The sequence below is a fragment of the Parasteatoda tepidariorum genome, chromosome 2 (genome assembly GCF_043381705.1).
Source record: "Parasteatoda tepidariorum isolate YZ-2023 chromosome 2, CAS_Ptep_4.0, whole genome shotgun sequence".
Classification (NCBI taxonomy): domain Eukaryota; kingdom Metazoa; phylum Arthropoda; class Arachnida; order Araneae; family Theridiidae; genus Parasteatoda; species Parasteatoda tepidariorum.
The window spans coordinates 103102392-103113815 of record NC_092205.1 but is presented as its reverse complement, the minus strand read 5'-3'; the positions used below and the strand labels follow the sequence as shown (position 1 = coordinate 103113815).

The 11424-nt window shown below is 27.8% G+C and overlaps 1 protein-coding gene across 2 annotated transcripts in view; it reads left to right on the top strand.

The window, feature by feature from the left end:
• LOC107440653 (E3 ubiquitin-protein ligase MYCBP2) overlaps nucleotides 1-11424 on the top strand; it is a 162622-nt gene that overhangs the window by 100639 nt on the left and 50559 nt on the right. For both annotated transcript variants that reach the window (XM_043049991.2, XM_071178081.1), the window contains exons 40-44: nucleotides 938-1038; nucleotides 4997-5191; nucleotides 6290-6545; nucleotides 9791-10018; nucleotides 10096-10151. In XM_043049991.2, the coding sequence (XP_042905925.1) occupies nucleotides 938-1038; nucleotides 4997-5191; nucleotides 6290-6545; nucleotides 9791-10018; nucleotides 10096-10151 (836 nt within the window). The remainder of the gene's footprint in view (nucleotides 1-937; nucleotides 1039-4996; nucleotides 5192-6289; nucleotides 6546-9790; nucleotides 10019-10095; nucleotides 10152-11424) is intronic.

The following is an 11424-nucleotide window of genomic DNA, read 5'->3' as shown; positions in this document are numbered from 1 at the left end:
TTTTTTTTTTTTTTTTTGTGATATCAAAGTATGTGGATTGACTGTAAATAAGAAACTATGAATTAAACTAATTGTTTCATGCAGATATAATCGGCCATAATTTTCTTACAGTGGGTCAAAAATGTAGTCAAACGTTTTAACATTAAAAAACCAAAAGAGTTGTAGAACAATATGTAGAGGGAATTTTATACTCATTTTTAAATAAGCTTTTGAGACATCAATGGATGAAGTAAAAAGTTAAAATGCTTTTGAGAAATGTGGTATTTTTCCATTTGATGATGAAAACGTTGAATTTAATAAAAGCATTCAAGACAGACACAAAGATTTAATGACAAAGAAAGCTTATCAACAAAGCACATACTTCAAGTGTAACGATTCACAATTTCTTCAGAAGCTTGTGAATGAAATCTCTCAAGATATGTTGCAAATTTTTAAAAGAACATTGACAGAAGAGCCGAATCTCCCACATATTGAATAGCCTGTGTTTTTTTTTTCTATGTGGAAGAATTTATTGCATAAAGAACATTTTGTTAAGTTAAACTGTGTCACTGAAGCTGAAACACCTAATATTGATAATGAATGTATCTTGAAAACTAATTTTGAGATAGTCCTCTTGATGCATTGTTAGTCGAAAAAACTATTGATTCTATAGGTAATATAAGTCAGAAAATAGTTAGTACTGCTAAAGACCCACTAGAAATAAGTCTCTTTATGTGGTCTTTCCAGTGGAATAACATTTGGTTTTTGAATGCTTATAAAATAGATCTATTGATTTTTTAAAACATTGAAACATTCTGCTACATTTTTGACCCACTATGCTATACATTTTCGTGTAATAATTGTTTTTATCAATTATTGTTGTAACTTTGTGTGATTTTTTCCCTTCTTTTTTATCTTACTCTAAAAATTTTAACTTTTATTTTATTGTTATTTTTAGATCCCGATATTCTGTGTGCTTTTGGAACATCACATGTAGTGACAATGCTTCTTCCTTTAATATTTGCTCATTTAGGACCTGTTGCAACATCAGATCCCAGAGTATATTTTTATTTTATTTTTTTAAATCATAAAAAATTTTGACGTTTTCAAAGGTTATTTAATTTTAAAGTAGGGATAGAGTTTGTCTAGGTTTTTATGAGAGGTACTATTTTGTGAAAATTTGGACAATTAATAAAAATTATATTAAAAATTCAACACAAAAATATGGTAAATTAAGAAGATATTTTCAAAAATTGTTACTACAAATAAAAATCATTCATGACTGGTAAATTTTTATATATTTTTCTGCATATATTCAAAAATAATGTTACTATTGCAAAATTTTGGGCTTAAAATTATATCAAAATTTAAAAATCCATAAAAAATGTTGTCCATTGTTAAATTTCAACTTGAATTTTTAAAAAAAATAAGCATGCATTTAACAGTACTTACACTAAAAGTTATTTTCATTATGAGTTTTTTTCTATATGACCCCATTTCCCATGGGGTCATATAGAAAAAAGTTTCATAGACAAAAAAAAATTTTATGAAAAATAAAGGTCTGTTAGAATAAATTTAGAACTATGTTCGAATGCGTAGAATAATGTTCGCATTTCAACTTCTAGTGAAGTTTACGGAGGGAACGCCTCGTTGTTTAATTTTTTTAAAAACTCTGGGAGAAAAAATCTTACTATAATATGGCGTAAGCGTCTTGTTAGGCTACCACATCGTACTATTTGACCAAGCATGTGCTACCTATTCGTATATGCTTAATCAACCCAGGATTTATCGTTTCTTACGGGGATACAAAAACAAAATTTTAAGAGGCAGTTAGGAGAATCTTAGAACTTGCTTTTTTAATTTGAGAAACTACAGTTTTTCCTAAAGTTGAATTTGTGAAGGTACCGCTAAATGGTAGTAAATTTGTCCTAGACAGATCCCTGCTTGAAAGAATTATTTTTAATACATTATTTTTTACATTGCCAAATAATTTGTTTTACTTTTTATTGTGCTTAAGAGGATGCTATACAACAGAAGAAAAATTTCCTTGCAAATTCGAAATTTTCCTTCATTTCTAATTTAAATTTTTAAGTGTAGAAAAAGTGAGTTCAGACAAACCTAGAGTAAGCCACAAATTATCAAATGCCAAAAGGAAAATTTTAAAATACGAAAATAAAATAAAAATTCGAGAAGATAACTTCGGATTACGCAACAGTTAAGTTCTCCTCTAATGATTTGTTTTCAATTTAATATTTTTAAGTATTTTTTTCAGCTATAGAAACTCCATAACTTATTATAAATATGCCCGAACTTACTTTTTCTTTTTAAATTAGTGATGTAGGATAAAGAGAATTTGTAACAAAAATTTTCTTCCACAGTATAGCGTTCCCTTAATGCATGTATAAAAAATAGTGTGTGCTCAGATATTTCAATACCAGAAATTAATGAATAAATTACTAAATATTATTCATTAAGGCATTTTTTTTAATATGAAGACATTAAAATTACAAGGGATTGTTGCTGGGTCATTCTCACTGAAAAGGTATAAATAGACTAAAACAATTTCTTAAATTAAAGTAAATAAAAAAGTGATAAAAATTACATAAATGCCTTTATTTATTTTTGTTATATGTCCTTATAATAATGGTCAAGTTTTCTATTTTATTTTTTACAAGATTTAAAATATTTTGAATTCTGCCTTGTCCACGGAGGAGATGTAATAGTCAACGGAGGAGACATTTTATGTTATAAAATATAAAATGTCAATGAAGACTAATTCATTAATTATTGGGCACAACTGATATGAGTTTAACATTAATAAGTAAATAATAAAATATTTCATTATTAGAGATAGAGCTACTTCCGATTAATCATGCTGCTATGAAAGGAAACATCCATTTTTAACCTAGGTGTACAATTTCTTAAGTAACTCTTACTGAATATTAATAAATTAAAATGTAAAGACTATTGAAATAAAAATTCAGACTCCACATGAAAGTTGAGTGTTGAGGGTACTCTTTTGTGACCATTTTATGCAAGTTAAATCATACTGTCATCCAAATAACGTTTTTGTTTTTTCTCTTTTCTTCTTGTAATTGTTTCTTTTTTCCCTGGGCACAAACAGATAGCTCTATCTATTTCTAGAAATTTAAGTACATTTAATCACGATTTTTCTGTTAAATCTTCTTCTGATACAAATTTTAAAGTTTCTTGCTCTTTTTTCTTTTCTTTTTTTTAACTTTCTTCAAACAATATAGGGTTTTCCTTTAATTTCTGTCTAGTCTGTATTTCTGTCTTTGTTCTCATACTAAGTTTTTTCTGTTCCCTTCGATTTTGCATTTGAACATTTGATTGCTTTCTTTTCTTAAATTTTGGTTTTGCAATTTTTTTCCTAAAATTTGAAGAGAAAAAAAATGTTAAACACCACAGAAATTATTTAGAAAAATTGCCAATACTTACTTCTCCGATAAGAAAAGTTAAACTTAATTGATTTTCTTTAAAAATAGAAACAAATTAACACATTTGTTCCATTTTAAAAAATATCAATTAAAAGAAAATAGTTTTTTAATTATTAAAATTGTATTATGGTTATCTAACACATTGTCTCTTACATTGACTGTGTCTTCTCCTCCGTGGACTTGTTATGTCCACGGAGGGGACGTCCACGGAGGAGACAAAAACTAGTTCTTGAATTTTTCTGATTTTTAATTTTAAAGTTACAAAAATGGGGCAGTTCTTTTTGTTAAATATACTATTTTTGCAATCTAAAATTCATCTATCAAAAATAAAATAATTTTCTCTTACCTTCTTTATGATGTCCACGGAGTATACGGTGAGAACTTTGCCAAACCCCAGTTGAACACAACAATCCAAAACTGACACCAAAGAGAACAAAAACAACTGATATTTAACATTGAAAATGAAATGGTTACCCCTCCCAGCAGCTGTCTTATAGGGATTTCGCATATGCTGCCCTTTATTGCATATTTACAGAACTATATTAATTGTCCACGGAGGGAGACATCATTTTTGATGAACAAAGTTTACTAGTCATTTATTTTATGAAAATAAATTTTTTTTAAAAAAATATTAAATAAAAAGTTACTATAAACATTTAACTAGGTAAAACTACAAAAATCATTAAAATAACATTTAAATTGTTTAACAGGCATTAAAAATTATTTTGTGCCACAGACGTAGGGACGTCCACGGAGGGGATTTTGAAGTCATGTTTATTAAAAAATAAGAATGAAATATTAAATACATTTAGCAGAAATGCATATGATTTGTTAGTTAAGAACTTCACGAAAAATGATAAAGAAAAATATTAAGAAATCTGCTGTATTTCCTAATATTTATTACTCATGGACTGAAAAAATCACCTTTTTGTGAGAATGACCCTGCTACGCTTTAGTCATATACTAATTTTATGCTTTATATACTTAACAAAGTTTTATTAACATTGTTGATTTATATAAACTATAACACTTTAACCCTCTTACTGCCATTAATAGACATTCAAATTTTTGATTTCACTATGTTTACAACATTATCTGTTTACTGATTAATGTACTTTCATGGTCTGTATGAAAATGGTCTAATAATAACTAAATAACTATGGCGAATAATGCAACAAAAGGAACTATTTAATAAAAAATAGTTTTATTATAAATTCTATAACATATCTTTTTATTTTTATTATGACAGCGTGATTTATTACAACATAAAAATTACGAAGCTTCATCTCCTCAAAATATATATCTCCCTCTTATGCATTTCATTTAATAAAGTTTAGAATTAATTGATATTTTTAAGTATTAAGATTTTTTTTGAGGCACTGTGCACTAATTGCTTATAAAATTTTAAACTTAAATATTTTCTTTACTTATTAATTACTGCAACACTTAAACTATCAAACTAGTTAGGCAAAACATATCTTTGTCTATCAGCAGTATTTATAATAAAATTCACTGAAATATGTATGTGATTAACGCTTGAAATTTTTTTTTATTTTTAGAGTGCTGTTCAAGTGCTAATTATGGTTCAAAGTTTGCTTCCCCTTGTGGCAGCTCTGAATAAAAAAAATCCCAAACCTTATTCTGAAAAATCTGATGCAGATCGCAATGACTCTAGTTTGTCTACCACATCCAGTCACTATGCTATTGTTGAATCTGATCATCCCTATCGACCAGCCTCTGTTGCTCATTATAGGGTAAAAAAAAAATTTAAATTCTTTTTTTTTTTGCTGAGACAGCATATGCATTTCTTGGATTTCATTTTAATTTGTATTTTTTTCTTATGTATTTTGAAGTCAACGAAATCAATATCATAATTTCTATTCTAATTGTTGTTAATAGAATGTGAGAAACAAACCTTTAAACTTTAATGCACTCATTACTTGGTTAAATTACGGCTATTGACTAATTTGTTGATTGTTATTTTAGATATTGAACATTAAATCTATGGAATTGTGTTAATTTCCTTGATTTTAATAATGTTTTTAACCATTTGAATCTTTGTATTGGAGTTTTTAATGTGATTGATTCTATAAATTAATGTGTTGATTGTAGAAACTTGATAACTATCAAAAAATTAATAAATAATGACGATTTTTAAGTGTACAAAATTATTTGTTCCAGCAAATCTCTTATTTTCACTTTAATGAGTTCCTAGTACAGAGTTGCCAACTCTACTGGATCTTCCAGTAAACTACTGGATTTTGCCAGTTTCTTCTTCTGGTCTACTGGTTTAATTAAAATTCTCCTGGTTTTTGTAAATTTTAGAAAACTCCCTAATATTGAGTAAGTTTCCTTAAAAAAACCTTATTGAAATAGAATTTTTGTGCACATTATTGTTTGCTTGAATATCTAAATAAGTATTACCTGTACATAATGAAGCAAGCCTCATTTATAGAAATCTGTTTGATTTTTTTTTTCCTATAATGTTCCGTTTATTTTTATTTAAAACTCTCTTTTTAAATTTTTTAACAAGATCTTTTAACTATCTTTGATAAATTAAATGCCTGTTAATATTCGAAATTATGAATAAACATAATGCAAAACATTTCAACTATGTTTGATGTCAATCATAACTGGAAAATATTATAGTTTTTCTATTTTGATGACTATAATAATCCGTAAAATTCCCTATATGTGAAATATTTATTAGATTATGCAACAATTATCATGAAATTTATGTTATTTCGTAAAATCTACTGGATTTTTTCCTATCCACGTTGGCAACTGTGTTAGTAGGTAATGTGTACATAAGTAAGAAGCTTTAGTAGTAATTTAAACACTTAATATTGCAGGTTACTTTTCCACCTAAAGTTCAATGGATTTCTTTAGAATTTGATCCACAGTGTGGTACAGCTCAAGTAGAAGATACTCTTCAGGTTTATATACCTAGTAAAAACAATAGTGGATCTGTGTGGCTGAGTAGTGCCCAGACTATCAATATTGCTGGTTCATCTGAATCAGATGAGGACCAGTTTGCACCTTACTGGCCTGTATTCAGAAAGTTTAGTGGAAATTTTGATTGGCCCACTACTGCTCTCCTGCTGCCTGGTAAATTATGTTTTGCTTTTTTACCTCTACTACCATAATTTGCTTACTTTTTGAAAAATTTCATGATTTATGCTAGATTTACCTTAACTATTTTTTATAAATTACTTATATAGAGGATTGTTTTTCACATTTGCCTAGGAAATTTCTTTTTAGCCTTTGGGGTTCAGCTAAGAGAAGATCATTCATTTAGGGTTCTGTAGCTGAAATATCAGCATTCCATAACAAAAAAACTGCTGAACTGGATCATTTGATAATATGTATAAACAGTATATTTCGAATTAACAGTATTGTTATAAGATATATTAACAGTATTATTATAAAATGTATTAACAGTATGTAGCTACAATAGTGTTTTTCTTACTAAAATGTTTCAAATATTATTATTTTAATTAGTACGAACTAATCACAGAATAAATAAAATCGTGGTTATTTTTGTTCAAGCTAGGCATCCAAAAATTTTGAAAACAAGGAGTTGGACGAAACTTTAATTATCTATGAAATCAACTTTAAAAATAATCATGCCCTAAAGAATAAGGCAGATTTTAATTACGCCATAATCTTCCTTAATTCTGAAGGCATAAACAGATCTTATTATGAGAGTTTTAAAAAATGGTACAAATTTCTCATTGACCTTTTCTTCGCTTGAGGAAGATTCCTGCTATTAGTTCACACTCTCTCTATATCTTGTTCAAATTTTCAATTGTTAATAAAATACTTTTTATTCATCCACTCAAATTCAAATAAATTTTTTTAGACTTGTTTTGTTTTTAATGTTTTCACTATCCTCATTTGAACTGAAAACAAATTGTACTTGTCTCAAAAATCCTTTCTCTAAAATCTTTTATCCCTGGTTGTAAGCACAAAAACAAATGTTTTTATTAATTTTATAATAAAACTCTGGATTGTGATTCTCGTTGCAGTAAATTCAATGATTTTTGGAAATTCTGCTGCTTTTCTAACGTTATTTAAAAAGATTAAACGCCCATGGTTCCATGACAGAAGTCTATCCAGGCCGAATTTAGCTTTTATTTTTGTATCCCTTAAACGATAAATTTATATTTTTACCATACTTTTGTGTTTGTCTTGTACTATAATTTGTAATTTTTAACAAATTATGTCTAAATTTTCAGGAAAAAAGTACCTATCAGAAAAACCTAGACAGACTCGTGCATGATGTATCCTGTAAATCTCATCCCACACTATCTTTGAATTAGAATGATTCTTTTTTTTCCCCTTTCAATTTTTAAATTCTGGAACATAACGGATGATTCCCTACCTTCCATCTCAATTTTAAGAAATTGTAATAACTGTGTTATGTTAAACCTTCTAATTTCGTGATTTAATCGTTTCTACTAAATTCAAGTGATAATTATCTCTTATTAATTTTATTAAAATAGAATACAGTAAGTACACTCAAGAAGTGGCAACTCAAGGATTTTAAATTATGAGTTTGAATCTCACTATTATTAAAATTATTTATATGAATCACTATTATTAATCTGAATATAATTTCCTGAATACCCAAACATTATTGGTACCATTGACAGGGTAAAAAATTTAGTAGCTTATTCATGTGGGCATTTATTATAAAATTGTTTCTTTCAAATCCTTGTTTTAATAACTTAAGAGCTTCTTCCTAGTTTTTCTTTGTTGATGGAAGCCCTTAATAACATTGGCTGCAATGCAACCCGTCAGTGATTTCAAATAGGCGAATTTGTCAATTGGATTATGAATCATTTTTATTAAGTTATGATATTTATTCAAGAACTCTAACAAACATCATGAATCACCAATATATTTATCAATATTTAGTTTTGGCCGTTTTATTTTCTGAATTTTAAGAGTGGATGAAACAGCAACACTATTTTTTTCATTAGATTGAATTCTATTATTTTTATTTACTTCATTCCTTTCAATATCTACAAATTATTTTTAACTATGTGAACAATTTTACATTCCACAACATTAATGTCTGACTGGAATTCACCGTAGAATCAACTTTTCTCTTAAATTCTTTTTCATCAATTATGAAGTTGAATTAGAGTATCTAATTCTTTAATTTGTTTAGAACTATCAGGAGGATAGTTTATGCTTTGATCTAATATTTTTTTACTGTCTAACTGTTTGAAATTGGTTTCTAATTTAGTCAAAAATCTTGTTGATTAGAGTCATGCCTCTTATATTTTTCTGTTTTATAAATTGATCCATGTTCTTTCATATCATGCTCCAAAAGTATTCAAAATATTTACCTTCTAATATCAACACTATTTATTAATGTTTATCCAGCAATACCTAATTTTTAAAATAATCATAACTGTTTTATGAATCTGAAATATATGCTCTTCTAATTCAACTTCAAAATTATTATCAAATTCTACACTGTTATAAATAATTCTACAATTTTTTATGTAGAAGAGTATTTTATAGAAACAAAATAATGTCAGTCGAAATTCAATGCTTCATACACCAAAAAGACCATTATGCAATTAAAGAATAATGCATTGGTGGTTCATTAATAAATACAAAAGTCACCCAACTTGAAAATATATCAAAAATTTTATAAAATAAATATAATGAATTGAGATGACATCTTTTCTGTTGACAACTTGAGCATTGTATGAATAAGCATGCATGAATGAAATAAAATAAAATTAAAACATGGTGCGCAGCATTTTTAAAAAGTGCTTATTTTCGATTTTCGTTTTTTAAAAAGCCTTTAAGGCCTTGTGCTTTTTTCATTTAAAAAGTGCTTAATTTTCCCTTTTCGATAATGAGATTTTTTTTCTTTACCGTGTCGATTTTCGACACGTATTATGCAAAAGCTCTCTTTTCACATTGTTCTATTCAACGTTTTCGCAATTCAACCACAATCTATTTCGGCTTACCGTCGCACCATAGCATATGAAAACGCCAATCATTTGCAACTCTCATGTGCAAGTCTGCTGCATTTTGCAAAATATTCTCAATTTCAGGCTTCATTTTCCACCCTCTGATATCTAACCGAAAAATATCTCGATCATTTTATAATGGCTAATATAATCAAGAAAAAGAGTTCTTTGTCAGAAACTAGGTATTTTATCATGATCATGTGAAGTCTGAAAATTATTTTGCATTTCGTTAATGTCTATAGTGCTTAAAAATATATTTTGAGTGCTTAAAAGTTGCTTATATTTGGTTGAAAGATTTGACTACGCACCCTAAAAAAGCAATTTTATATGATGTCTACTCTCTCCTGTGTATTTTAGGAAATGAGGTTGTGTTTTCCCTGGAGACAGCCTCTGACTATGTGAAAGATGAGAAGGCATGCTTCTATGGTTTTCGATGTCAAGTTGTTGGATTTGAGTGCCCTAGAATTGCATCTGGTAGCAACATAGAGAGTTGGGAAGGACTAAAGCACCTGGAACGGGAACTTGCATACTTAGGTGGAATGTGTGCTGCATCCCTCATGAGAAGAGATCTTATTCTTCCTCCATGTTAGTAGTTATCCTCATAAATAATGATTTATGTGCATTTCAGTACATGCTTTCTTACTATTTTCCTTCCTTCACAGCATCATTTGGAGAAATGGAAGAAGATTTAGAACTTATTGAAGAGCTTGCCCAACAAGTAAAATATATTTCTGTTCGATTTATTTTTTCCAATCTCCTTTTGAGATTTAGAAAAATATCAGGGGTCTGTCCAGGGCAAATTTACTACCGTTTAGCGTACCTTCACAAATTCAACTTTAGGAAAAATGGTAGTTTCATAAAATGATTTTGACAAAGCTAAGATTCTCCCCACCTCTTAAAAATTTGTTTTTGTATTCCCGTAAGATACAGTAAATCCTGATTTAATTAAGGAAATACTAAGCGGTAGCATGTGCTTGGTCAGATAGTGCAGTATGGTTAGCATAACCTGTCGCTTATGCCATATTAGAGCGAGATTTTTTATTAAATATGAGGCACTCCATCTGTAAACTTTACGTGAAGTTGAGCATTATTCTACACATTCGAACAGTGTTCTAAATTTATTCTTACAGACCTTTAATTTTTTATGAACAATTTTTTATCTGTGAAACTTTTTTCTGTATAACCTCGTGGGAAATGTTCTCCCAATTATTGAAAATATTTTTTTATTTTACCATATTTTTGTGTTGATTTTTTAATATAATTTTTAATTTTCACAAATTATGTCTAAATTTTCACAAAATAGGTGCCTCTTATAAAAACCTAGACAGATCCCTGAATAAACATTTGATTCCCACTTAATAATTGGGAAAAAAATTTTATCACATAATGAAAAAATTTACTTAATAATTTTCCCCCTCCAAAAAATGTTTGATTACTAAAAACAAAAATCAAAGTGCAAAAACTGACTGATTTAGTGCCAAAAAGTGCTAAAATAATATTGCTGAAATGAAAGAAGCAGAAAATAAGTTTTTGTCACAGATTTTAAAAGTATATTTTCAAAGATGATGGCTTTTGAAATATTACTAACATAAATAAATAGAGTCTATGTTTCCAATTATCAACTTAATGAATTTCTCATCAAATTAACATTAAATTGTGACATTGTAATGTTAACTATGTTTTTAGATTGTACCATAAAAAAGATTGGGTAAATAAAACCCTTTAATTCTGTTGGAGGTGAGACATGCTCATTTATCTAAAAGAAGTTATCAGGCTCAAGATCAACCCTCAGAGCATTATTTTTTTTTTTTTTTTTTAACTTTCTTAAAACTGCTTCTTAAAGCAAAATTGAGAATTTGTCAGTTGTAACATTTTTAAGCTTGGTTACTTCTTTAAAAATAGAAAATTTTAAATCATTAAAGAAAATATATAAATTTTTTTTTTGATTCAGTTCACTCAATTCAGCATTTCTAGGTCATTCATTTTATTTT